This window comes from Channa argus, chromosome 3, assembly GCF_033026475.1.
Source record: "Channa argus isolate prfri chromosome 3, Channa argus male v1.0, whole genome shotgun sequence".
Classification (NCBI taxonomy): Eukaryota; Metazoa; Chordata; class Actinopteri; order Anabantiformes; family Channidae; genus Channa; species Channa argus.
The window spans coordinates 26,689,349-26,713,636 of NC_090199.1; the positions used below are offsets into that span (position 1 = coordinate 26,689,349).

Genomic DNA, 24,288 nt, shown 5'->3' on the forward strand with positions numbered 1-24,288 from the left:
TGGTACAGCAGCTCTACCTAACTGGTTACTTAAAAGTGTACATTTCTTGATTTAACAGAAAAAAAGCAAAGGTACTTACAATGGGCACTGCTTCATGCATGTGTCGGCGTGTTTAACTTCTTCACAGACAGTTTTCATCATGTCGATCTTTAAATTTGTACCCAGAATATTTAGTAAATTGGACCAGCGGTTCTTGTTTTATTGTGCCCATACGGTATTTTGCTCCCAGTTCAGCACAGAGGTTTGGTTTTACTTCTTAGTGAAACCAAACTGATTTGGCTACATCCATTCTGGTGTGGTTCACTTAGGGGAGCAATGTAATGAGGTCCTGGTTGTGTTTTTAAATGTAAACACCGATGCCATAGACAGCACAGCGATATTGTAATGTGTGTATAACTAAAATGTGTGAAGCTCCTGCAGGTTCACTTCTTCAGCTCTCTGTGCTTGACTCTCCCTAATTGACCGCTGAGATCTGTAGCTTTGGGATATGGCTGTACAGACTGCAGCGTCTATAGAAACTTTACAGCGGTGTATCTTTCTGACTCTTTTCTTCTTAAAGCGCAGGTGGCATTGCCATTAATAAAACGGACTTGATTCCATATTTGGGGGGGCTGGAAGCTCCAGAGTCCTGCTGTTGTGCACACTGGCTAAGTTCAGTGACCTCAGTTAACAGGCAGCTTTGGTCGACATTACCCTGCGCAAAATCAAGATGGACAGAAAGACGGAGTACCTTATTTATTTCAAAGGCAAAGTCAGAACATGTAGAAACACCTGTGCTGGTGATCAGCGTTTGAGTAAAGGACACATGTAAACATAAAGATAATTAATTATGGCTGATTTGTCATGTCTGTGCTTTAGGTCTGCTGTGGAACAGCCCCAGCTAGGACACAAAACCAACAAGTGGGACATCTGTCAAGTCCAGACAAGTGATTAAAACACCTGTGTGTGCGCACGTGTGTGTACACAGGAGCTCTCTAATACAGCAGGTGGCACTGCTACCCTCAGCTCCTTTATATTCTGTAGACTACTCTTAGGAGGCCTTTAATTAAAAGTGCCATGTGGTTTTATCTGTACAGAAGTTAAATACAGCAGTTAGAAAATAAATAAAATGTTTCATCAAAAGTATTGTACATAAATGTGGTGCATCATAAACTAGAAGCTTTAGAAGAAGCACACTACCTCAAAATGTTTAATCAACTCCACAATCTTAGATACTTTTTGCAAATAAACACATCCAAACTGGATATAACCACATAAATGCGCAGGAGTCTTAGAGTGATATTTAGAAAAGGGGCTGATATGAGCTAAGCTTTCTTGGAGGCTGCCAGAGCCGCTACCCAAGGTTGTCTGAAGGTTACAACGTAATATGTAGAGGTCAGTCAAACAGAAAAAGGGAAAATAGAAGAGTAACTGAGATTTAAAGCAAAGTTTCACATTCCAGCTGACCCAGGAGATTACGAAAATCCTTCCGGATTCATGTGTTCGCAGCTGAGCCAATCAGGAGGCAGATAAGAGGCAGCGGCAGGTTTAACTGAGCGCAGAGTGACTCGAGTGTGAGGACAGATAATTCTGTAGGGTTATATATTCAGAGCTATTCAAGATGTCATTTTCTTGCTAAATCTGGGCCTGGGCCGCAATTTACATTTTACAATTTAACAATGTGGCTTTTTAAACACAAATCCTTTTTTGAGATGCAGAAATCTGTGATCTAGAAATGTGCATCTTTTTGGAATGAAATAACCTCTTAACTGCTGTATGATAAAAAAAAAATAAAGGAGCTAAACTAAGATTGAACTGAACTAAACTACTGAACTACATGGCTGGTTAAAATTTGTTTTGGCTGATGAAGACGTGTAAAATAAAATGTCAATTTTAACAAAACATGAGGTAAACTTACCAGATCTCTTCAAAATGACCTGGATGTGAAGATGCTCATACCGGTATTGCTGTTGAACAAAGTCAATACTGTGATACTTCAGCACCTACAGCTTTGTTAACACTCACTTAACTCTCTCGTTCTCAGGCACAAGAAGTTTTAAGGCATTTTAATAGGTTATACATTTGTATAAGAATGTGGACAACAAACAATGAAGTAAAAAAAAAAAAAAAGTTGTAATCGGAAAATATCACGTGTGTGTGAAATGATGTTTTCCAACAAGGGTAAACTGCTGTAAATGTGTTTTGTTCCAACATCAAATGGAATGAGTTTTAACCCTGATAGACTATAGAATATCATGATTCTGTTCAGACAAGACGAAGACAGATTTCTTTCCTGTTGACTTCTCCTCCGCTTCACATTGCTCTTCATTTAAAGATTCCTTTCACCGACTTCACTACATCCCGAAAGATGACCTTAATATGCGAGCCGTCACAATACGGTGCGTTTTTTGTTTGCTTGCAGGCACACAACGTGACCGCCTTGTCTTGTTCGGCGGTGAAGTGCAGAGGAGAAATGCCCGGCGCTTTTGTCCTGTGAGTTCCATCGCAGAAAGGCTGAAAATGCATTTTTGGGACCAGGTTAGAAAGTCAACTTACTAGTCTTAGAGCTGGTTAAAGATTTAAATATGACTTAACATCAAAGCAAAACGTATGTTTCAGGAAACAAAGTCAATCCACAGAAAAAAAATTTAAGGGTTTTAATATTTGCTCCTTTCAGCCCTAAACACATAAAAATGCAGCTGCCAAGGTCACGGAAACTAAATTCTTGTTAACGTGTATTCATCTCTGGTTGCAATTTTCATTTGCAAAAACAGAAAGCGGCCATTCTCTGTAAAGGAACCAAGCTGCTGGTTTGATCCTAACTGTGACAATAAGACAGCAATTGGCTCTGAATACACATCCTGCTGGTTCCAAGTCAGGAAAATGTGCTAAGGCTGGAGTTTCTCATCACTTTCTTATCATATTTGCATGTGAATGCTACAAGATATACAGCGATCAGGCATAACATTATGACCACGTGTGCAATTTAATGCAACCCAATACAGTGGCTCTGCCATGAACTCTACTTTTACAAGCGGACATGGTTCTACTGTTTTGGCTACGTCATTCATACTAAATAGGGCAGCCAAAACATTAGAACCATCTTTTTTTTTTTTTTTAGAATTCACTCGACTGCCTACTTTGACCTCAATAATAAACACATAGTAGAATTATCACCTTTCTGACAGTTTCAACTTAAAAATTGAAATAGATTGCACAGGTGGTCATAATGTTATCTGTGTACATTTCTGTGCAAGCTGCTGGAATGTAGCTTGCTGCTCACACTGTGTCTCCCTAAAGGGCGACTTCACTGATCTTTAACTTGCTTCATATGATTCCTATGTTGATGTCATCTGGAGGAATTTGTAAATTCATCTGGTTCTACTTCATAGCCTCGGTTCAGCTGCTCCTTCAGAGGGCATCATCCGCAGTTTTCGTTGATGAAACAGAGCAGTTCTTGTAGTAAGTAAGGCGGCAAAAAGTTTGTTAACACTCATGTAAATGTGCTGCCTAAAGTGAAACTATAGAAGACAAGTTGAACAATCAGAAAAGAAAACTTATGAAAAGCTTATGGGATCTAAAGCAGTTGTGAGTTTGTGACTTTATTGATGGCCACACTGCAGGTAGCTTTTGACCCAGGTGAGCTCCAGGTATGTCTTAAATCTTAAATTTTCGCCCACGCCAAACATGCTCACCTGCTTCTTGCTGTGTCCACAAGCGCACCAGGCATAGCGTTTCCCAGCAGACACCTTCACCCTGTAGGGCAGCCGGGCCGCAGGGACAGACTGTGTGGACTGCTGACAATACTGCACCTAGACACAAAATGCACCATCACATGGGACGCAGAGCACTGGGCCACAGCTGTAAAATGCAGTTCAATATCTGAACACACATTCCTGGCACACCAACAGAGGGACAGAGGAGACATCCTGTTAAATCAGGACATATCTTTTCTGTTGTTGTTATACATCTATTTCAAATCACTGGTAGGAAACGAGGTCTGCACGTGTCCTGTCTTGTACCTGCAGCCTTGTCAGCAGAGGTGCCAAAGGTGAATGGAGGAGGGTGCGTCAGGCTTGGTGTTTGCTCAGATAACAAAGACTATACCGGCGCATTAAAAGCTGGGTGGACACGGCAGACAACGCCAAAGGCCCAGCGACGAAAATCAGTTTGGGCATTAGGTGAGACAGACAGCGTGGAGAAGCTTACCATGCAGGGGAAAAGAGGCAGGGACCGTTCGGTCTGCATGCACCCTCTGCGCACTGCGGCTGTAAACAAGGCCGTGTTCATCTTTTAGCAAAGTTCCAGCGGACGGAGTCGTAATAGTTTCACTAAAATACAAAAAAACAAACAAACAAAAAAGCCTTTAAAGGACACGGGCGGCACAAGACGTTAGCGAGGCAACTAGCCGCTCCGCCGCAGGTGATTGGCTGAAGACTGTAAACAGCCCGCCTTCCTCGTGCTACGCTGTCACGTTGTCTCCCGCCTCGCCCCTCCCCTTCCTCTTCCGACGTCCGTCACCTGTCAAAGAAACATGGAAACAACAAAGGTAAAATCTATTTTAAGAAGGCAAGAAAGAAACCAAAAAAATAATAAAAAATAATTGTCTCACTTTTTAGTGATTTCTTATAAGTTGTTTCTCATAGGACTGTGTTTATGCGCATATAGGTAACCAATAAAAAAAAAAGCCTTAACTGATCAACTGGAAGTTTCTATTAACTTTTTTAGCTGGTTCTTGTTCAATGATATATTGTATGTTCTTTATGAATAAATATGGAAACAAATTTTCAAGAGATTTAAGGCAATCTAATTGTTATACTTAAAAATAGCTAGGATATAACTGAGCTATAAAGCATTACCAAACAATCTATTCATCCTAATTAAGCCAAATATTACCTCCACTATAAATGGTGTCTCATAAACACTTGTTAAACTCAAACAGCTGGACCTGCCTTCAACTCTCTACCCACACTGTTGACCTGCAAAAATCTATGTAAGGTGTGTTGTGCTGGTGTTATTTTTCACTTGTTATTTTTCTCAGTATGAACTGAAATCAGAGCAGAAGTGTATACATTTGTACAGGACCTTTCTTTAATTAATAATAACTGATTTATTTCAAAAAGGGTTATACATGCTACACCAAAATGCTTTACAGAGGATGTGGCAATAAAAATCTGCAGGTTTCCCATCCTTGAAGGTGTAAGATAATTGAATGTAGAATGTAGGAAATTACACGTAGAATGTAAATGTTCTTCATATTCTGTAAAATAAATGATTTTTTTTATTAATATTGTTCACTGGTCAAAATAATACAATTTAGCTACAAGGCAACTAATTATTTAGTTACAGTTTATCAGAAGTCAGGCCAGGACAAAAATGATTTTGTCTTTTCAGTCCGTGAAAAGTGCCAGGTTCAAGAACATATGCTACTAACAGTTAAATCATTTAACACCATAGAGAAAATGTAGAACAACTCATTAAAATACATTTATTAACAAAAGTCTTAATTTGTCCTTTTAATTTTACACACAAAAATATCAAAATACTTTACAGGGCTTTTAATATGAATATTGTCAAATTCGTTGTGATCAATTCTCTCAACAAATACACTGTACAATGACAACGTGCTTGTCCTTTTTAATATTCAGTGCTCATTTCATTTTTCTTTTTTCAGGGAACAATGCATTTAAAATTATGCATAGTTATTACTTGGTATTTAGCAATATATTTGAGACGTCACTGCATTTCATGCAATCCAAATCCCTATAGGTAACTCACTCTCCACCAAACTTCATTCAGAACCAGGTGCTTTAAATGTTGTAATACATAAAAGATACACAGTACGACATTCATAACATGGATTATGTTGATTACCCATACTTCAAAGCTTAAAAGGATGAATGTGTTTTTTACACAAACATATTAAATGATACAACTTGTTTTCCAACAAAATTCAAAAGGTACTAAAAATCAATTTACAGTTGGGCCACACAAGCCCCAGTGCAACATGAGAAAGAAACCGCTTCACAAATCCTTCGCACCACTCTCCAGTCAACTTCTTGGAAACAGTCATGTTTCTGGTATTTGCCTCAGCTAAGAGCCGTCTCGTTAGGAAATACTTGGTAAATTGCAAATCTCTCGGTTGGATCCGTGTCTTAATCAACATTCTCCTTTTGTCATTGCTACAGTTTTCATCACAGACTAATGAGCTGCTTCCTTACTAAGTTCCTTTCTGGCGTCTACATTAGCTACAAAACAATCTAGCACTCAAGATGTCACATGTATGGGAGATCATGTTCAAGATTTCAAACACACCTGACAACATGTTTGAAAAGGTCTATAAATATGTTAAAGAACACAGGAGAAAACCCAATAACACAATCTCTTACTTTGAGGGTAAAAGATGAATTTTGGAAGTGGCCTTTGTTAGTATAACTGAACAGAACGGAGGCATCACACGATAAAGTGAAAGAAAAGAGAAGCTTATCATAGTTTCTACGTTGGCTAATGTCATGAACATGAGTTCGAACGACCCTGCGGGGAAAGGCCATCGGTATTGGCTCATCCACACCTTCCTAGCGCTGACATTAGCTACACTATGTATCATACACTGTTGCAACAGCACTTTAATAATATTTTACTCCATAGCTTCCTATGACACCACTATACAGGCTTCACTGTATCAACAGGTCCTGGTTTCTCAGTTCTCTGAAGCACAAACAACTAAAGAACATTGCATCTGAACACAAAACTTACAATAGAAAATGCTTTGACACTTTAGTTACCACTATACACACAATTCAGTTCAATGGTTGAAATCATCAGTCAGCTATCAAAAGTATAAACTGGTTTAGGAAGAGTGCTTTCACTGTTCTAATGTACTTCTCCATGTGCCCGAGTTAAAAAACACACAAAGTAAAACGACAAGAGAGCTTGTGGTTTTCAATGTAACTCTATCATTAAGGCATTATCTATCCAGTATTGCTAAAAGAACAACTAGTTTGTGGACAATGAAAAAAAAAAACACTGACACTTAGGGACCAGAGTGCAAAATAATTATTTAAAATCAAAAACCTGTAAGTCCCTAGTGGATTAGTAAGTACCAAGCATCCTTTATAAGAAACTGTGTTGGTGGGTGATTTGCTCTGTTAGCTACTAAGATGCAAAGTGCACCATATTTAGGACAGCTCATTATTTATTTATTTATTTATTTTTAAACATACAATTTCCAAATGTTTGGTTTCATCTGCTTAATCTCGGTAGCAACTGGAAGGATATAAAACTCTTGCGATGGTTTAGAATAAAACCCGGTGTTCAAGTTTCACATTGATGCCAGTCTCTAGTGGATGATGGTGCCATTTTGGGACACTTGGGTTGTGTGTCATTTTTACAGTGGCATGCGTTAATATCTTAGATTTAACACCAAGATTTGTTTGGTGGGCATTTATATCCAGTGAAGGCTATTGCGGTAATGAATACTAAATATTAACGAATAAAAACAGGTTGCTGAAAAGTCTGAGGTATAATAACCAGCTTCATGTTGAAATGTCACTAACCACACACGGGTAATGACAGTATATTTATCCTTTACACATTAAATGCCCGTAGGAGGCTGCAACGTATAGAATAGAAGATCTGGATGACATGTGGGGTCGGGTGGACACACAGGGAAGACAAAATATCAAGGAAGACAGCTGAGGTTGCTGATTCTCACTGACTGAATGGAAACTGGTTCAAGCTGTGGAGGGAATTCATGAATGGTCAGTGCTTGAGAAGTCTGTCCTTGGGGTTCACACTTCCAACTAAAAACCTACGCAGCACCTGCAGGGAGGTGCCTTCATATGCAGCCCCATTGGTTTAGCTAACAAAATTAGTGCAATTTAAGAAGAGACCACTTAATTCATGCTCTCTGGAAGCTGCCTACACACAAAAAAAACCTATGAGAAGAACCTCTGATATAAAGAATTTCAACAACATGAAAATCTTCCAACTTGATGTTTAAGTTCATCTTGTTATACATTCATAAAAGAGGGTTTAAGATAAAGAGAAGTTCAAAAGCCTTGTAAGTTGACTTCAATTCCTCAAATGCTCGTTTGAGCTGCTCCTCTGTCCTTGAGACATGTCACCCATTCTTGTCCCCACCCTTCTCACCTGCAGCCTGAAAACACAATTACACTTTGTTTGTTTGGTAACAAACATTACAGCTCATAATGCAAAATCCTGCAGGGCTACTTACCCCGGGCTTGTGAAGTGCATTGTCCTGAAGACCAAAGAGGCTGCCTCCTTGGCCACCCTGCAGGGGTGAGGCTGTAGCTGAGGACAGCAGATTGGGTGACTGGGCGATCATGGGTGAGCTCGGGGTAGAGGTGAGAGCTCCTGTCAGTGTGAGGCGCTGCAGCTCCCTCTGTCTCTGCTGCTGCAGCATCTGGCACACCACTACCTGCTGCTCCTGGTGGAACAGTAGGGGAAAAAAAGCATTTAGCACACATGTCCATTGGGAGAGGATCTCAAGTTTCTGCTTTTGCATTGCAAACATTAAGATGTATATGCTTTTAAATTCAGGGTAAACTAAATAGAGGGTAAATTGAGAACAAATCTTGATTACTACAAGTGTTTCTCCTCGTTCTATAACATGCTTGTAATAAGAGATGGACTGTGTGATTGGTCCAGGTCTTCAGTTGCTCTGAAATGACTTTTCCTTCACTCACCCAGGCTGTAGCACCTATCTAATCCTAACCATTGTAGGAACGTGGCCATTTTCAGTTCCTTTATGTTTTCAATGTAGCATGTTTCAATGACTACTTCACAGTAAGACAGGAAACCAAGATAAAGATAGCAGCTGTCATGGTACCTGACTGGCTCAACCCCCATCAGACTTTTAGTAGTTTGCAAGTAAAATTAGAAAACTACAGGGGCTGCTTTGCTGTTGGTGAAGAAAACTTATCCTCAAACAGTAACTTCAGAAAGTATTCACAGCCCTTTACTTTTTGCACTTTGTGTTTTGTTTTGTTTTTTGCATTGGCCATTTGTGTTTATGAAACAACATTTAATAACCCAGAAAAGAAAATCCAGGTGTCTGATCCCTCAATCCCTCAATAATAATAATAATAACAACAACAATAATCACTATGGCCGAGTCAGTGAATCAAACTAACATTTAAGTAATGCTCACTGTGTCTCGATGTGATGAGGGGTTTTGTTTCCTTGAATATGGTGACAAGTACTAAAGTACTAAATAAAATGATTTTGGTCCCAATCCAGAAAGAATATCCTACTTGGAGATCATTACACAGATTATAATGTGAAATACATAAGGTATGGCTGAGAACATTCCAAAATGACATGAGTTTTATTACAGGAGTGAAGTTCTGGGAGGTAAGAAACTGCTGGAGCTGCTGTTGTTGCTGCTGCTCAAGAAGAAGCTGCTTCTGCTGCTCTGACAGGAGTGAAGACCTAAATGACAAAAGTCGACACACGGCCACTTTAAACACCAACCAACAACAACGCACAGGCGGATTGTTCCAAACAAACTCAGTTTAACTAAAATCTGTCAGCTGTCTGTCTTGATGTTAACACCTTCAAACACAGCAATGAATTTTTAAACGGATTTAAAGACACACTGGGTACGTACGGGCTCACACTCTTGGGAAGCTGGAAGCCTTGTGCCAGTGCCTGGGGGTTTAGCGGTGGAGGTTGAGGACGCAGAGCAGGGAGCGTGGGTTGTGGGGCGTTCTGCACAGGTGACTGGATCACACCGTTCAGACTGCCCAAAACACCGTTCATATTCAGCTGAGGACTTCCTGCGAGGGATGCCATGAGCCCACCAATGGGCAGAGAGGGGCTGCCGGCCTGACCGATGGTCCCGAAACCATCGCCCAGTCCTCGACCCAGGCCATTCAGCAGAGGCTGACTGAAGGAAGCAGGGCTTTGCTGAGGAGGAGGAGTACTTTGGAAGGAGAGGGATGAGCTACTGCCAGATGGACTACCAGAGTGAAGCTCCTGCAACAAAGACCGGAAAAGTGCCTTTTAGTTTTCAGCTTACTTTGAATGTGCATTCAGTCTGGTCATTCCATTAGTTGACAGTCAAAGAAGTTAAAGTCAGTGTGTGTTTCCATCAGTTAACAGCTCTATAAGTGTGTTTTATTAAAGGTAAAAGCCTGTACTGAGGTTTTAAACGCAGAAACATACTTCATACTTCTGACCCAGGACTGTTGAATGTGTTCAAGATAAGAATCAACAGGTTCTCACCTCAGATGAGGTAACAAAAGAGGTGTCATTAGGGAAGCAGGTTTTGGACAGAGGACTCTTATTGGTGCTCAGGGGGTCTAAGGAACAAAGAGGCACAAACACAGGGTAAAAACTACAAATTCTGTTCGTATTGTCACTATAGACCCTCACAATATTTTCAATAAACCTTTGATCTTCTTTCAACTAATTGACTCCAGAGAATCACCTGAAAATACAATGATGTATAAAAATGCTATGTGCAGTTCGGCTGTGCTGGCAGGAAAAACTGAGGAAAGCTAAACAGTAATAAACCGAAAGGTTTGAACAAAAAGTAGGTAGACACAATTAAGAACCTGACCTTGGGTGGATGACAGAAAGTTAATCTGGGCAGCGGTGTGCATGGATCCCTGGGTGGAATGAACATGTGCAGGAAAAGGCACAGCCAGCTCTGTGTTGAGCAGCTGCAGCCGCTCTTTCTTGGCTGTCAAACTGAGGATCTGGTCCTGGAGGCGCTGGTTCTCCTGCTGCAGGGAGTGCAGCGACTGGAGCATCTCTACAACTGATAGGGCCGGGAGCAGAGATTTAACATCACCAACAGACTGTACGCCACCATCATGTGACTCATTTGCAGCTGGAACAGTATGTTATGGGTGTGTGCGATGCAGAGTGGAAGTGTTCGGACGTGTGAGAGTTGGATTTTGGCCATCATGGAAGACCTTAAAGGCCACTGCCTAATGTCTAGCATATTTATGTAACCACAGTGGCACATTAAGAAATATAGATTAACATATAATATTAAAAACGGTTTAATGTTTCTAAATAAATAAAAAAAACCTAAAAAAACAAAACAAATCTGTTTCACTGCCAATCATATATCATTATCTTTCTCTCTCTATATATATATCTAGAGAGATGGGTAGGATATAAGTGAGAGATAGGATATAAGTGTCTACACATGGATTATATGAAACACAAAAGACCTTATATCTGAACATACTGTCCTAAATGAAATATTTCTGAAACAAACAACATTTTTCTACAGTAGAAATAACTGCCAAAGCTGTAAACCAGTGAAATTAGATTTGATTTAAATTGCTAATTGGTAAAGTTGTGACATTTACCAGTGATTCTTCGGAATGTTTAGTTTTATATGTGTCATCAGGTCTGAACTAAAAGTTCAACTCCATTCTCCAAATGCCTTGTATAGGATTTTCTGTGGAGCTACTGCTGCAGAAAGCCCAGCAACACAGACAGGGAAAACAAACATACTCCTCTTTCATTTCTGCAGAATGCAATTGGAGTAAACACTCATTAGTCTAAAGTGAACTCTTCCTGGGGTACAGATAAATGTACTTTGTTATTATTATGAAGGGTCCATGTTTGACTTTAACGAAAGCAACAATGGTAGAAAAAAAATGTTCAAAAGAACGAGGAGTCTGCACAGCTGAATGGAAATATTGTGACCCCTCTAGATGGAAAAAGAAAACAAAGTTAAGAATAGATAAGAAAATAAGTACCAGCTCATGTCCCTGGTACAACCGTGTCAGAGTAAGATCCAAGCAAAGCCGAAATTTAAGATGAAAAAGGAACATGAGACACACAGCTGCTTCTAATATCAATGCAGCATAGCTTGCACAGGTACAGTACAGAGCCTAAAAGAGTATTAACTCCTTCGCCTTTTATTTTACAACATTAAATCAGGAGGAATCAAATTCAGCTTTTTTTCCTAACGAGCAAAAAAAAATTTGTTTCTCGTTAAAGTTAACAAGAAGGCGGCATCGGTGTTGTTTCACGTGGGTTATGTTCATAGGGTGAATATTTAATCACTTATTTGTTTTTTTACTTATTGTTATTTAATAAGCATAATTACTCTGTAGAGATCTATTTAAACTTGACAAAATGTTTAGTTTGACCACGATTTTAAAAAAGGTGAAACTTCTGAATTGGGTGACGGCTTTTAATAGGCACTGTACATTCATCATGTCTAAATTAGCACCAGGGAGACAACTGGTCAGAATGTAAACACAATTATGGTCTGGATGATATGCAGCCAGCATTTAAAAGTATCCAGTATTTGAATAGGAGAAAAAAATCACACATAATGTGTTTTGCCTTTCTGATCTGTATATTGGAATCATGCAAGAACCGTGGCTTTTTGCCTCACTCACTGTTGACTCCCATCTCTCCATTGCCATGTTTTTCCAGCAGGAGCTCGATGTGGGAGCTGGCGGGTGGGACGTTCTCAGGACGAGTTCTAACTCCTGCGCCTAACCCATCTCTCTGGTCAAACAGAAGAGGAAGACAGCTCATGGGAGACCTGAGTGCAGACAGTGTAAAAGCAACAGGGAGTTAGTAATCACTAAGACGTCAGTGCGGCAGCAGAACGAGGAAACATTTAACAAAACCCTGCGGCTGTGGTTTGCATTTCTATTTAACCCACCCAGTCACTGTGGTAGCTAACTAGCCACCATTCTCCTCCCATTTCACTTTGCTGTACACTGAAGTAGAAACTGAGCTACTGTGCAGAGAACAGTCACGCAAGCAATGTTTCATTTAATGGAGACAGGTCCAAGAGATCACATGAAGAATACCAATAAAGCTGAAAGAGAGAAGAATGAGACTTACTGTGAGGAGAGACTCTCTCTTGGAGAGTTGCCCTGACATTGGAAGCGAAAGTCATCAAGGTCAGACTCTGAGAACACGAACCAAATAATGAACTTTACTTCAGTTTATTAAAAGGCATTAACTTTCATCATTAAAGCCTTTCATCTGTTGTGCAATCTGAAGAGATTTAATGTTAGATTCTGAGAAAGTGAAGAATATCTTAAACCACCATCAGTATCTTAACAGATGCAAGTGAATGCCACTGATCTATTCATTCTGTCTTCCTCTGACCTTGCAGTGAGGTCTGGGCTTGGCTCAGTAGCGGTGGCAGTGTTGGGGCTCCGGAGAGACAGCTGGCAAAAGGCTGGGTGGAAGCCAGACTATAGGAGGTGCTGGAACCTGGATGGACCTATGAGATAGTAAATGTTAATATCTGGCTGACAAAGAAATCATCTGGGTTTGTATGGATAAGATTGTGGAACAAAATATGCCTTGTTTTGCTGAAAACAAACTGAAAAAATATATATTTTCAGTTGTTTATGGATTGTTTTGTTTTTTTAAATTTAAAATAATGAAAAAGGCAATTACAATTTCCACAACCACAACCTTTAAAACTCGATCTCTCACCTGCCTGGTCTGAGCGTTTGTTGATCAATGACCTGGTTCTGACAATATATAAACAAAGATTTCTCACAGCTAAAAAACATGTACTCATGTATTTATTTTATCCAACTTAACAATATTCCGTTTATTGTTACATATGGCAAACAAAAGCATAAAATTGTAACATTTTAGAAGCTGAAACAAGCCAAGGTTTGGCTTCTTGCATGCAAAGTAACTAAACAGTGAATCTAATATTCTAAGGCTCCAGCTCCCCGTGACTCTGAACAGGATAAGTGGTTAAGATAATGGATTGTTGGCTGGACTGGTAAAGTGATCTATTTATTGTTTCGTTTTTCAAGAAATCAGGAACATCAAAATAGGCTACATGCTATTAATAGCAGTGCTTGCTGTAAAAATAATCCCTGTCTATATTTATATCTAGCAGACAATTATATCAAAATGTTGTACAACTACGAAGAAAAGTGCAGCACACACACACATAAATGCAGAACAGACACAGCAGCTGCGCAGTGGTACTTGTGCAGTATAGAAATTTCATCTTGAACCCCCTCGTGAAAATTTCACTCTCTATCTATGGTACCTGTGTGTTTGAGACGGTGTTGATTGACGGAAGCGAAAGTGAGGAGCTGTGAGATGAAAGGAGTCCTGAGGAGAGAGGGGTGCTACACATGCCTCCTCCGAGGGACAAGGAGGTGCTACACACCCCTCCACCCAGGGAAAGAGGGGTACTGCAGACACCCCCACCCAGTGTAAGAGGGTCCTTGAGACTGGAGTAGATACCTAAGAGAGCAGAGGCGTAAAGTCAGGTAAAAACATATCTCTGTTTCCATCTCAGACATCGTAAGACCCCAAAAGACAAGTACACACAGCACCCGAGAGAATCGGTTTGAAAGTAGGGCAGGAAATCTACCACTCAGAGACGTGTACAGCACACACAAAAACCACTATCTAGAACAATATCTTTGTCTCACACGGATTGAATAAGTACTGTGACATGTATTTACTACATATGTTGAACTCTGCACGCTCAGCAAACTCACTCCCAATATTCAAACAACTGCTGAAAACAGAATTCTTCCACACCTCCCTATGCACTTTAAAAAAAATAAAAATAAAATAAAAAATCCTTTCTGCTCATTCTTGCACTTGCATGAAATGTAAACACTTTTCTGATAGGACCTCACTTTGATTTGTTTCCTCCTTGACTTAGATTTTTGCTGCTTTGTACCTCACTTGTCACTTGTGTCTGCTAAATGACTACATGTAAAAACAATAAAAAATAATTTAAAAAAATTCTACGAAACATGATCTTTACTTGTCCTGCTGGACTATTATATTCAGTGGCCTGTTGTGCTACACTGCGAGGTCCTGAACTACAGATAAGCTGCCGCTGTGGCGCTGACACAGCACATGTGTAATGGAAACATTTCAACACTTTAAAGTCGTGCTGAAAACGAACGCACAAAAGTGCAAAGTTTTTTTCTCTATACACAGGAAGCTACTGGGCTACCACACATACACACCCACTTGCACAGACTCACCAGAGCCGAGTAGCGTGTTGCCACGACCTGTCGAAAAAGTGCCGGAAGAGGATGAGGAGAAAGAAGACGAGGAAGAGGTGGCCGTGGGAGGTAGAGTGGCGGGGAAAGCAGAGTGTGGAATGGAGGATGGGCTTGGGTAGAGTGAGGAGGTTAGGGCTGGAGGTAGAGGTGCTGTGTTGTGATGGTGGTGGTGATGCTCCTCTTCTCTCCTCTCTCGGTTCTTGCTGCCGCGGGGGCGCCCTGGACCGTGACGGCTCTTTTTGTTGCCACGGTGCCTCCTCTCTCGGGCCAGTGGTGGAGGCGTGGCTTTGTCCTCCAGGTCCGCTTCCTCCAGGATAGGCGGCGTGCTCAGTTGAGACGGCTTGCAGAGAGACTTGGAGGGTTTGTAGTCCCCCGAGGACAAGGTCTTGCGGATCTTGCTGCTGCTGTTCAGTGCTGACGAGGAGGTGATGCGCATGATGGACCCAAATGTAGAGATAGTTACCTTGTTCTCAAAATGGCTTGAGTTGCCTTCTGACCTGTCATGGCCCTGTGACCCTGCCAATGGGCCATCAGCAGGGGTCAATGCTGGCGGCTTATGGTACTTACTGTCTTCCTCCTCCTCCTCTTCTTCCTCCTCCTCTTTCTCATCCTCCTTTTCATCTTCCTCTTCTTCATCGTCCTCCTGGACCGCTGGCCTTCTGTGACGCTCCTTGCGCTCCTCTCCACTGTGGTCTTCCCCTCCCCGCTCGCGGTCCCGTTCAAGGCGGGAGGAAGATGAGAACTGATGGAAATCCTGAGCAGATGGCAAGGAGCCACCTCCGAGAGAAACACAAAGAAAGAAAACAAATTTACTGACCTGAGTTGCCTCTATGTGACCTTCTTCTCTCTTTCATGGTTCGTCTGTTACCTGTGTTGAACGGACTGGAGGAGCAGGAGGAGGAGGAGCAGCTCTTGCCAGTGCTTCCTGTCTTCTTGCTCCGATGACCATGACTGTGTGAACTCAGCTTCTTTGATTTTCCCTCGCTGTCCTTGCTGCTGTGGTGACTGGAGGAGATCTGTAGCAGCACACAAAGGTCATAACAACAACAACAACAACAAGTTTTTGAGTATTCAGTTTTTAATGTAAGTGATTCTCTGAGTTTAAATTTCCATTGTAAGTGTCTAACGTCCCGCCATTGGTCAGCTGTTTTTATACCTTTTCTATACTGCTGGGTGTCACTGAGGAACTCAGGCTGTCAGAGGACTTCTTGTGCCGCTCTTTTTGTCGAATCTTGTCTTTGTGACTCTGGAAAAACACACACAGACACATCTTGTCTTACAATTGTCCGTTCCTTTCTCCCATGTGTGCGAATGCTGTTCTTGAATTCCTCTTTCCAGGTATTTCAGGTGGAGATGAGGTCTTATAGCCAAGTTACTGTCTATTAACAAGTCCTGGAATTTAACTGATGTCCAATCCGATATATTCTTCATATAGGACTATAACCTTTTCCTTAATTGACAATGGGAGGCAGAGCCTTTTAAACTATTAAGCTCCTAACCCTCCATTTTGCACATTCACGGGGCAAGTGTTAAAGGTGGGCCAATTCACTGCAGCATTGAGCGGTAAGGGAGAAGCGGAGGGAAAAATTGCCTTTTGTCAATCACTCTATCGCAGCAGGCATCCAACATGAACTAACACTATGACAGTCAAGCATGTTCACATTCATATTTACATGTCACATCTGATTCCTTTCTGCATTGTGTCACTCTTATTTACCGATTGCAAGGAGTAAAATTTGCGTATGTTCGCTGATTAGTTTAGCTCTGTTTGGAAATTCTTGACCTTACTGTGTAAAGTACATTGAGATTATTTTTGGTGGGAATTCGATGCATAAACAAAAAAAAATCTAATTAAATTAAAAGAATGAAAATCTGCTTGTTTTGTCGAGATTTGACGAAAAAGTATTTTATATGCTGAACAGATTATACAAAAAAAAGCTAGTGTGTATTTGATGTCACAGTCGCAAAACTAATTTGCGGTGCTGTAAAACTAGACTGAAATGTGTATTAAAAACTATACTTAAGCCTTACACACACTAGCACCAGTGCTTACCTTCCTTTGTCTATGGTGGTGGTGCTTGTCCTGTGTGGGCGAGCTGGAGCGCCCCCTGGGATGACTAAAGGAGCTACTTGTATTTTCACTAGATCGCAACTTCTTCTGCTGTAAAAACCAAAGTAGGACAATGAGCATTGTCTGAACAAAAAAAAAAAAGCTACCGGACTTTTATTTTATAAAGCTTTCTAAAGAGTAGTTTGACACTTTGGGAAATATACTTGCTTTCTTGATGTGAACTAGGCGTAGCCAGGAAATGCGCAGCCACAGGCAGTCGCAAGTGGGTTTAGCATAAAGGTTGCAAACAGTCAGCGTGGCTCTGTTAAAAGCTTATTAATTACCATGTTACATGCTACCATGTTTTAATCAATAAACATGAAAACAACAAGTTGTTGTTTTATGCAAGCGGCACACTACATCTTGACTGAATGCAGTGACTATTAAGAGCCACAGGTTTGCCGGGAAGCACAGAGGCTGAACTGAGACATTACAGAAAGTTGAAACAATAATTCGGTTTGATTATCAGGGTAAAACAGAGATGCAGAGGAGGAAACACAAAAGAGAACCACTTGTTGATTGGTAATCAGGAAACCCTGCACAGTGCTTTCCCGGGAAGAGACTAAAGGGGTTTGACAATTTTACCATTTACCATTTTGTTGTAGTGGTGCTTGCAGTAGCCGCAGTATTTTACGTTGTCTGCTTCTGGGCCTTCTTCTTCACACAGGAGACCAGCCATTTGAGCACTGAAAACAGGGTGTCACAGGGTCAGACAGACACGCAACAACACCTGGATGTCACCTGTGAGCTTTTTTACTGATTGCGGGAGTGTGAATGTAATGTCAGCTCTCAGCATAAAAAAAAATTAGCCTTGATTTTATGTTATCAACATGGCAACTGTGGTATGACTTAGCTGTCCGGTAGGTTACACAACAGCTAGGAACAATTAAAATGCAAACAAATAGGAAGGTGGAGTAGGAAAAGTAATGCAGACACTGCAAGAAAAAAAAAAAAAACAACTAATGGGAAACAAGAACATATCGGCTCGTTATGGAATTGTGGACAAGAATAGGTGGTTCATTTTCAGGTGTGACTGCTGTTTCATATCTCACCATACAATGAGCAGAAACCTGCTGTATTTAACTACAGGTAAGACACACACACACACACACACACACACACACACTGACCAAGTGACATGAAAAGCTTGTCTGCAGCCTTGTCTGTTGCAGGTCATGCAGGCTCCACAGGCAGCTTTGCTCTCCCTTCCGTGGTCCTCACAGATGTAACAGGTCTAGGAAAGCAGCAAAAACGATGAGAAAATGTGATGGAGAGGCGTTAGTTACTATTACTGGCAGGTATTTGACTTGAAGAAGAGCAAAGTTCACAGAAAACTCCTTGCTATTTCCTAAAAAAAGGCCGATTCCTGTTGAAAGCAGTAACTGCTTTAAATCCTGTTCTGTTCCATCTGTTGCACCAGTGCTACCACAGCAAACTCATATATTCTCGTTATTTAGTCATTAAAGTAAACCACTGTTAGTGCACTGTGGGGAAGATAAAACGCTTCTTAATTTGAGTCCAGCCGCAGCTACACTGTAAATGATTAGGAAGTTTAGCCTGTCAAAGACATCAGATGGAGCTTTCAAGCAGAACAAAGTTTGCCCCATGCTTGAAGCTTTGTACAGCAAAACTGTTAACCACATGTTTGGAAATGTTTGGAAAAAAGTTTACATCTCAAGCATTGTAGCCAGTTTTGTATTTGTATTTTTATTTTTTTTTTTAAAGTGTTAGCTTTGGGGCCAAAATCTTAAATGTATTTCTCTAACTATAAAACCAGTTGGATGGTTTCAGAGTGAACCGCAGGACAAGAGGGCACACACACGCACACACACACACACACACACAATGATGCAGCAAAAATTCCTTGTGTGCAGGCAAGACAGCAATTATAAGAAAAAAAAAATTGTGGAGCTCAGGGCTGGAATGCTAACATCCTGTATTAAAGCAGCTTCAGTCCTCACTGCTACGCAACTGTGCACACATGTTCACAGAATCACATGTAAGTGGAGCATACACGAGCAAACGCATTCACACACAGCTTTTGTACTTCTTTTTTAGCTCAGCTTTTCCCCAGTAAGCAGGGAAAGATGTGTGTGTGTTGGGGGAGGGGGGGGGGCTGGGGGTCAGAAGAGGCCTAGCAACAGGTGCGGGACAAAGGAACAGCAGGCTCTTTACCTTATCACTTCAGCCCTCTCTGTTTCTCTGCCCCCTTTTTTTCCTGTCTTCCTCTACTCCCCACACCGTGTTCCGCTCTGCGTTCCCCCTCAGAGGACGTCGGCTAGGTAATAAAAGGTCTACGACATAACTACACCAAGTGTGTACACCAAGAGGGGCTTCTCAAGTTTTCACTGTCCATTGTGACGCTGTCTAGGAATGCAGGCAGCAAAATCTGGATGAATGGCTCTGACGGGGGGAAAGCTGCATACAATTTACTGTAGCAGTAATATGAAACCAGGCACTCAAACACTCACATGTGTACATTTATATGCAGACACACACACACACACACACACACACACATTACTGCCTGCTTAATCCAATAAATCTGTATGTCAGATATCGATTTCTTTGTGATATGCCTTGTTTTAAACGGTTTGCTCTTGTGCATTCACCTCTCGCTGATTCTGCTCTAAACACAGTCAATACACACTATACAAACTGCCAGCTATCAAACCATTTACAGATAAGAGAAGTGATGCAAATAGTTACAAGACAAGTGATGTATGACAAAGGTACAACAGCCTGAAACTAGGTGGTGGTTCAACTGTTTGCTTTACAGAAAGAAAAGAATTAGCAGAATAAATTTTGAAAGCTGTGAATGTCTGAGCCTGACGGTAGGATGAAAGATTTGCTGAGTGTTTTCCACAGTTCAGGACGATGCATAACTCTGTGTGAGGTCCTTTTATCGTTGTCTTTCATCAGTCAGTATGCAGCAATAACATGTTTCATATCTCAACATGTCATTAGGCAGCGTTCATTGATAATATGTGCAGACTGTGTAAGGAAAAGTCTTAAAGAGGCTTCTCCCTGGACAATCCATTCATTCATTCATACGGTTCTACGTGTTTTTTGGATTTTAATAATTCGTTTTTGAAAAGCGACGCCCCGATGACGATACCACTATCGGGTTCCATACTGCCCTCGTGTACTCGGACTCATAAAACTTCTCACAGGCTGCACTCACTGCTGTGTTAACCTGTGCAGGTGGGCAAAGGTGGAAAAATGTGCTTTGGAGCTGTTTTGAGGGAACTGATAATGACAGAAGTGAATCCAAATACAAGGTCTTAAGATCCAGTTACTAACAGTCATACTCATGTTTCTTAAGGATATTTCAAACATGTTCAATATCTGCGACTAACATTGGTGACAACAAAGGGAAAGTAACTACAGCTTTACCTGAAGGTTTGTTTTTTGTTTCCTCTACAGTCTGTATTGTCTGTGATTCTCCATCCAGAATCTCACCTTAAATCGGTGCTTTGCCTTTTGTCATTTCATTTTGCTATTTTCAGCAAAACTTCCTGAATTTATTAAACCTGTACAGCCACCATATATTTGTTCAGGCAGAATTTGCATTCCTGCAGGATTTGCTTAACTGCGCAGTAGATTAATGAGGACTTTACTGTCCTGCAACTCACACTAGTAACAAAACAGTTTAGTACTTGTATCAGTATTCGGTTTCGGCAAGTACTAAAAACTAAGTGCTTGACTTTATACTCAGTCTGGGAAAAATCTGTATGAACATAGCTCTAGTTTTGTCCATAAAATATTTTTTCTAAAGTGTGAAAATGGTCCATTACAATTTTCCCAGTGCTGAAGGGGATGTCTTTGAATAGACTGTTTGTCTGATGAGCTGTCCAAACCGCAAAGAGATACAAGTGTTAATCATGTAAAAACCAAGAGCAACTAGTGAATGTGTGACTTTGCAATACTCAGTTATTGTGTTGGTGCCTAATGGTAAATGTTCTTCTTTGTTTTATTCTCAACCTGCTTCGTCTTTTTTCGACTTCTCCCACAATTTCCCAGAAAGACTTTCGACAACCTCCAGAGAGCAGGCGTGACCTTGCTACATTCAGCTCTGGGTTTGTACGGGATGTGTAGGTGGAGGGAGCAATGGTGATGTGGAGCAAAAATGCTTTTCCCGTTAGGGGAGAAACAAGAGTTCTGCTGCTTCCCACGTGTCTTGAAGCTGCGCCGCGTCGTGGCTTTCTGAAACTCTCATTGTTGGGGGAAAAAACTGTGATTTCTTTTTCTTTTGTGACTGATTTCTCTCTGTGGGATCGTGGAAACTGATGCATTTTTTAAGTCCCAGCTCTGTTTCTAAGGCCTAACATCAAACTGATATTTATAGTCACACTTTCAATCGAATGCTGAGTGAAACTTTTATAGCTATAAACATTTACTGTTTATTGCACTGTAATATAGGTACAATCATCTTCTTATAAGAACTCAAACTATACTTTGAAGTGAAGTGTAAAGTGTCCAATCACCAGAGTTGTTCAGTACCTTGATGTATCTCTCATGCGGGACATACTGTAGGATGATGGGCTCCATGGTAAGGACGTTGGCAAACTGAACCTCGGGAATGTAGAGCGCACAAACAACGTGGGCCCAGCCTGACGGAGAAATTGTCAGTGTTTCAGTGGTATAACAGGGCTCCTTATGATTAAAGCGGAAACCTTCAGCTCCTACTCTGATGGCCAGGCGATGGGACTTACCTCCACTGTCCGTCCTCTTGAGCGCACCATCTTTGTGGGGGCACAGCTCACACCTCTGAGACAGGTAAGGAGAGAGCAGCATTTGTTGTGAGCGTGACATTAATCAGAAACGGGTGAAGCAGGAATCAATAGATGGTTTTGTGTCATGTTGTGTGTTGGCACACTCACCACACGCGCCGCTCTCTCCTGTGACTCACACTTCCGACAGAACCACGGGCCGGTGGGCACCTGGACAATGCCATAGCATGCTGGGAACGGGGAACAACACGCACAGAACAGGTTAATGACATCATTTCTTGCCCCTTACTAATGGTGATTCTCCAACACTTTACAGCCTTGTTTTACTTTGACCTGGTCTCTTCCAAATTCTAATCTTCCATCATTTTTAATTAACCTTTGTTTTTATTAGGAGATAAAAATGTTCCCTTTTTGAACATTCTAATCTTATCACTAACCTTAGCAGATCCTTAAATGGATCCGCTTGTGACATCGGTGGACCCATTCAACCTTTGTCAGCTTCCAAAAAAATGTTTTAAAACAAAACAATTTCAGTACATTCACTTTTAGGACAAACATTCCATGGACTTTTGCATTTTACCCTGCAGATAAATGCACAATAAAATGTCCAGCCTGGAGTGGCTCCAGTCAGGGGGCACATTTTACTCAGAAAATATGATCCTAGAACTAAACCTCTTCTCGTCCCTAGTCGCAGGAAAGCAACAAAGCAAGTGTCCAAACCGGCGGGCCCGCCGGGACCGCTTTTTGTCGCAAAAACACGCCTCTTGCAGTGTAGACCGGGCCAGAGAGCCGCACACACACACACACACACCTGAAATGGCATCAGGGCGCCGTCCAGGCCAGTGTCACCCTCCCTGGCCCTGTGCGGCTTAATCATGTGCACTGAGAGGAAACAACAAACAGCACGCCTACCTACCCCTCCCACACACACATCAATACACACAAACACGCACGTAGACAGCAGCCCTACCGAGAAACCTACCGATCTAGCAGCACCTCTGGCGGCCGCCAGCCGCCGGCTCAGCCGCCACAGCTGCGCGGTAATTACACGCTAACAGCGGCTAATGTTACCTTGGTGAACGGCGACGCTGCAGCCGTGTCCATCACAGTAAACCAGCGGATTCTCAGCCCAGCCTCGCTCGTCGGAACACACGCAGCAGCCTCCGACCATTTCCCGCATGCTGCTCCCATATGAAGAAATGTATTTCCCCTCCCGGCAACGGCTCAGACCTCGCCCAGGCCTGTCAAGTGGTCGTCCCGCACTTTAACGCCGCGCCAGGCATAGTCGTGGGGAGCCTTCGTCGCGCAGTTTTAGCGCTGCGCAGAGACAAAATCTCGGCGTGGGGTTTGTGGTGCTGCTGCTACGTTTTTCCGTGATGTCCTCCCATAGATGCAGTGCGCATGCTCAGACTTGCTCCTCTGGGTCGGAATAAAAGTCACAGCAAAGGTAGCGAGTTGTTCCTTTACTTCTCCCTTGAAGCCGTTATTCTCTGTATGTTTTCCGACATCGACATTAACTTTTATTTCCGCACCACCGTCTGATAACATACCCGCCTTACCCTGTGTTTATAACTACTTTATAAATTAGATGAGCAAAACATGTGGATCAATCATTTAAAAAACCGCTGGGTGCGCACTGTTCCTCTATCAAGTTTGTTTCAACAGCGCCATCTTTAGGATTTCCACACAATAACAAGGCAACAATTACAAGATATTTCACCATCCAGTGTTGTGACCTGAAATAAAAATTATCAGTCAGTGATCGTTTACTGATTACGATCTACTACATCTGGATGTAAGTCTTTAATGATTTCTAGTAAGTTATTACTTTTGTATCATGGTTGCTTGTACTATGGCTGCAACCTTAATACAATGAAGCAAATACACACATCCTTTAAATTCCAGTTTGTCCTGCTGACCCATATAGAGGTATCTTGATGTTTTTTGGAATCCTTGTTTTATCTCACTGTGTTATGTTTCAATTAAAATACATATTGTAGTTGACTCATGTAATCCAGTCAGCAGATGTCACCAGAAGCCTCAAATTTTGAATGGACTTGCGTCACAGTTGCTTTATGACTCTTGTCTCGACTGGCTGAGTAAATTCTGTCTGTCTGAGAGGCTGCTTTTTTTGGTGGAAATAGGACTTTAGACACAAACGCAGCCTGAGCAGAGGCAGGGATTTGTAGATGAAATTTACATTTCAGGTTCTTTACATCTTTATGTTTAGAGGTGATGTGTCAGAAATTATACTTTAGCAGTTTTTTACATCTTACCACACACTACTATGACCTTAGATTGAAAGTTGTGAGCGCAAACAAACAATTGTGCTCAACAAAATACTCAGAAGAGAAGAAAATACCACAAAGTCAACCCTTTTTTTTGGAACAAAAGAGAAGCAGCATTGTTGTACTTTTGAAATGGATGACTGGGCTTTTTAATCTGACAT

General features: G+C 41.5%; 2 protein-coding genes across 4 annotated transcripts; both read right to left on the bottom strand.

Annotated features, from left to right (window-relative positions):
• Positions 1 to 2,030: 2,030 nt before the first annotated feature.
• On the bottom strand, positions 2,031 to 4,442 carry LOC137123968 (CDGSH iron-sulfur domain-containing protein 3, mitochondrial-like). The gene is made up of 3 exons (XM_067498447.1): positions 4,189 to 4,442; positions 3,675 to 3,791; positions 2,031 to 2,493 (listed from the first exon to the last, which is right to left on the bottom strand). The coding sequence occupies exons 1-3, from the start codon at positions 4,267 to 4,269 to the stop codon at positions 2,305 to 2,307; spliced, it is 387 nt and encodes a 128-aa protein (XP_067354548.1). The 5' UTR covers positions 4,270 to 4,442; the 3' UTR covers positions 2,031 to 2,304.
• A 1,004-nt stretch (positions 4,443 to 5,446) lies between these two features.
• On the bottom strand, positions 5,447 to 23,215 carry LOC137123965 (protein AF-17-like). 3 transcript variants are annotated; one of them, XM_067498437.1, is made up of 20 exons: positions 22,911 to 23,215; positions 21,990 to 22,069; positions 21,822 to 21,876; positions 21,610 to 21,719; positions 18,237 to 18,340; positions 17,699 to 17,792; positions 17,050 to 17,157; positions 16,153 to 16,242; positions 15,865 to 16,012; positions 14,976 to 15,773; positions 14,015 to 14,214; positions 13,102 to 13,219; positions 12,832 to 12,898; positions 12,375 to 12,523; positions 10,565 to 10,765; positions 10,228 to 10,304; positions 9,611 to 9,978; positions 9,336 to 9,432; positions 8,216 to 8,428; positions 5,447 to 8,137 (listed from the first exon to the last, which is right to left on the bottom strand). In XM_067498437.1, exons 1-20 carry the CDS (start codon positions 23,017 to 23,019, stop codon positions 8,102 to 8,104), a joined length of 3,222 nt encoding a protein of 1,073 aa, XP_067354538.1. In that variant the 5' UTR covers positions 23,020 to 23,215; the 3' UTR covers positions 5,447 to 8,101. The 3 variants fall into 3 exon arrangements, with proteins under 3 accessions (XP_067354538.1, XP_067354540.1, XP_067354541.1); XM_067498439.1 differs by lacking the exon at positions 17,050 to 17,157; XM_067498440.1 differs by lacking the exon at positions 21,610 to 21,719 and having other exon boundaries at positions 22,911 to 22,972.
• Positions 23,216 to 24,288: the final 1,073 nt, after the last annotated feature.

Coding starts and splice junctions, on each gene's coding strand:
- LOC137123968 (XM_067498447.1), bottom strand. CDS start 4,269: ATGAACACGGCCTTGTTTACAGCCGCAGTGCGCAGAGGGTGCATGCAG. Junction 3,792..4,188: donor TGCCTCTTTTCCCCTGCATG/GTAAGCTTCTCC, acceptor TTTTGTGTCTAG/GTGCAGTATTGTCAGCAGTC. Junction 2,494..3,674: donor GTGGACACAGCAAGAAGCAG/GTGAGCATGTTT, acceptor ATGCATTTTCAG/CCTTTCTGCGATGGAACTCA.
- LOC137123965 (XM_067498437.1), bottom strand. CDS start 23,019: ATGCGGGAAATGGTCGGAGGCTGCTGCGTGTGTTCCGACGAGCGAGGC. Junction 21,877..21,989: donor AGGAGAGAGCGGCGCGTGTG/GTGAGTGTGCCA, acceptor TACCTGTCTCAG/AGGTGTGAGCTGTGCCCCCA. Junction 10,766..12,374: donor TGGAGAGATGGGAGTCAACA/GTGAGTGAGGCA, acceptor CGGCCCTATCAG/TTGTAGAGATGCTCCAGTCG.